The following is a 2,538-nucleotide window of genomic DNA, read 5'->3' as shown; positions in this document are numbered from 1 at the left end:
GGTGCTGGGCCACCCCGCGGGAAAGGACCCCAGGATGTCAGACTCGGGGTCCAGCCTGTCCGGTTCAGAGGGCCTGCGTGGCCCCCAGGCCAGGTCCGAGGGTGCAGGCTTCCTGTGCTTGGGTAGCTGCCCGACAGCGCACACGTGCAGCACGCTCTCTCGTTTGCTTTCAGGGCGCGTGGGGCTGTGGAAGGACATCTTCACCGTGTCCATGAACGAGAAGTTCGACCTGGTGTACAAGCAGAAGATGGGGAAGTGCGACCTCACGTTTGACTTTTATTTATAAGCGCAGCCCCGGCAACAACCCTGCATGCTCGCGGTCCCCAGACGCCACTAGCTACGGTCCCGTACACGCATTCGTTACTCGCTGGACAAGCCCCGGCCGCGGTGTGGCCACGCTGGGGGGGGGGCGCGCAGGAGGTGGGAGGGGGCTGCCGCCCGGAGCAGCTGTCCCGCCTTCGGATCTGAAGTCTGTCCGTGTCTGATACAAACATTGTCAGGGTCGCCGTTCCGTTCCAACGGTGGCACCGTGAACACAAAGCCTGTAACGTATGCAGCCAGACGCCTGCCTCTTACAGCCCGCATTCCTGCCTGCGTTTGATAGAGCTTCCCGCTGGAGACCCGAACAAGTGTCAGTACACACCAAACCAAAGTTCACTCCCGAGGGCACTCGGGGGTGAGCCACACCGAACGGTAGACGGATCTCAGGTTGCAGTTTATTTTTGTAGTTTTCTCCTGTGAGGCAGCCATTCATGCTCACCTGGTCTGGGAGGAAGGTGAGGGCTCGATGAGGTGGGGGCCGAGGGGAAGCTGTCCCAATGGCGCGCAGTTCTCTGTCACCTGGAAATGAGGCAGGAACTGCCCACCGGGGTTCTCAGAGGGGATGCCCCTCGGCCAGAGACTCACTGGGCGGAGCCAGCGGGACACTGGGGGGAAGCCTGCCCCAGGCCGGCGATGGGACAGTCCACCCGGAGACACTGGGAGTCCGAGTCCTTGTCACCGTCTTTCGTTCCCTGAAGCGGAAGCCTGCTGCTGGGGAAGCAGATGCTCCGCAGGGAGTTCCTGGGGCTCCCTGTCCTGAGCCTTCAGGTGGTTCCGCCACCGGAGGCGCTCGGCCCTGAGATGCCATGTGGCAGGGTTAGCGCCTTGTTCTCAGCCCCAGTTGGCAGTCTCACCCTGTCCCTGTCCCCGCACCTCCGTGTCCCCGGGGGAAGAGAGGTGGAGTCTTTATCCCCATTCCTCCCCGTCTCTCCCCATCACCTGGCCCACCTCTGGCTGGAGGAGCGGAGAGGCTGGGTGGCCTGTGGCTGGGAAGTGCCCTGAGAGGTGGCCGGGGCCGCTGCTGCAGGGGCTGTCCTGTGCTGCGTCCCTGAAAGGTGTTTTACTGTGAAGGCGAGCGGCTGGGACCGGCAGGTGGCGCGTGGCGGTGCGCGTGGGCTCGGCGGCCCCTTTTCCGCGCATCCGTGAGGGAGGCTGCTGTCTGTGAAGTTTCTTTTCTATTTTTCTATTTCAGTGCTGTATGGACATGAGACTCCTGTGCTTGCTTGCATCTTTAATAAAGACACGTCCCAGGCCTGGTGTCGAGCGTGTGCTGCGGGGCGGGACCCCCACGTGATCCCCTCAGCACTTCAGGGCAGCACGGGCATGAGCCCCACGGACCCCCTGTCCCTGGGGCTGACTGCACAGGGTCACGGGCCGGGTCGGGGTTGGCTGTTCCTCTCGGGCTCGGCGTCCCAAGCATGGAATTCACCTCGCTCTTTGTCCGCCACCTTTGATACCTTCTGTAAGCGGAGATGAGAGGCAGGGTGGGGGGAGGGGAACGCCTGGGAGCGATCTGGGGGACGCAGGTGTCACCCTCTGCCTCGGGAGGTCCCGCTGTCAAGGTGGCGTTCCTGGGGTGGCAAGACAGCACTGCACTGCGGGGTCCGCAGCCCGTCTCCTCGTCCCCGTGGAAGGAAGTCCGAGCCGTGGTTTATCGGGTAAAGCTGGGCTTTCGGAAACCCTTTACTTCCCGATGGACTGGTTCCTGTCAGTCTCACGTGAGACCCAGACTGGCTGGGCCTTTAGAATTGTCCTAGGCCCCGAGTTAGCTTGTGGGCTATCCAGTCTGCTGTGTCCCAAACCACAGACAACCACCTAAAGTCAGGAAGTCCAGGGACACCGGTCTATGGGAGGCAGGGGAGGCGGTGTACCATCTCTAGGCTCCTTCTGACCTAAGAGTCTGGTGCTGAGCAAGTGCAGGCAGTGCGTGTGGGCTGCCACCTGTGCATCCTGCCTGGCACACGACGCTGAGACAAAGCAATCAAGGCAGGAGGTGCTGGGCGCCCACAGGTAAAGCCAGTTTGGAGACTGGAGTGAGGGGGTGGGGTGCAGATGGGGTGTGAGTCGGGCCAGGAGGGCGAGAGGCCCTGGCTGACTGAATTCCACAGGTCAGCCTCCCCGGGATTCTCAAGGGTGGGCCACGGCAGGGGCCAGTGCGAGGGCCTGACTTCACAGACCAGCGAGATCCCCACAGGACTCTGGGGCCAGCACGGGGTT

The 2,538-nt window shown here is 62.7% G+C and overlaps 1 protein-coding gene across 1 annotated transcript in view; it reads left to right on the top strand.

The window, feature by feature from the left end:
• The window catches only part of SULT4A1 (sulfotransferase family 4A, member 1), a 21,169-nt gene extending 19,595 nt beyond the window's left edge, over nt 1-1,574 (top strand). The window contains exon 6 of the mRNA XM_014535129.1: nt 174-1,574. Within this exon, the coding sequence (XP_014390615.1) occupies nt 174-286 (113 nt within the window). The 3' untranslated portion in view covers nt 287-1,574. The remainder of the gene's footprint in view (nt 1-173) is intronic.
• Nucleotides 1,575-2,538: the final 964 nt, after the last annotated feature.

The sequence above is a fragment of the Myotis brandtii genome, unplaced genomic scaffold (assembly GCF_000412655.1).
Source record: "Myotis brandtii unplaced genomic scaffold, ASM41265v1 scaffold138, whole genome shotgun sequence".
Lineage (NCBI taxonomy): Eukaryota > Metazoa > Chordata > Mammalia > Chiroptera > Vespertilionidae > Myotis > Myotis brandtii.
The sequence above is the reverse complement of the archived record's forward strand: the minus strand, read 5'-3'. Positions and strand labels throughout refer to the sequence as shown.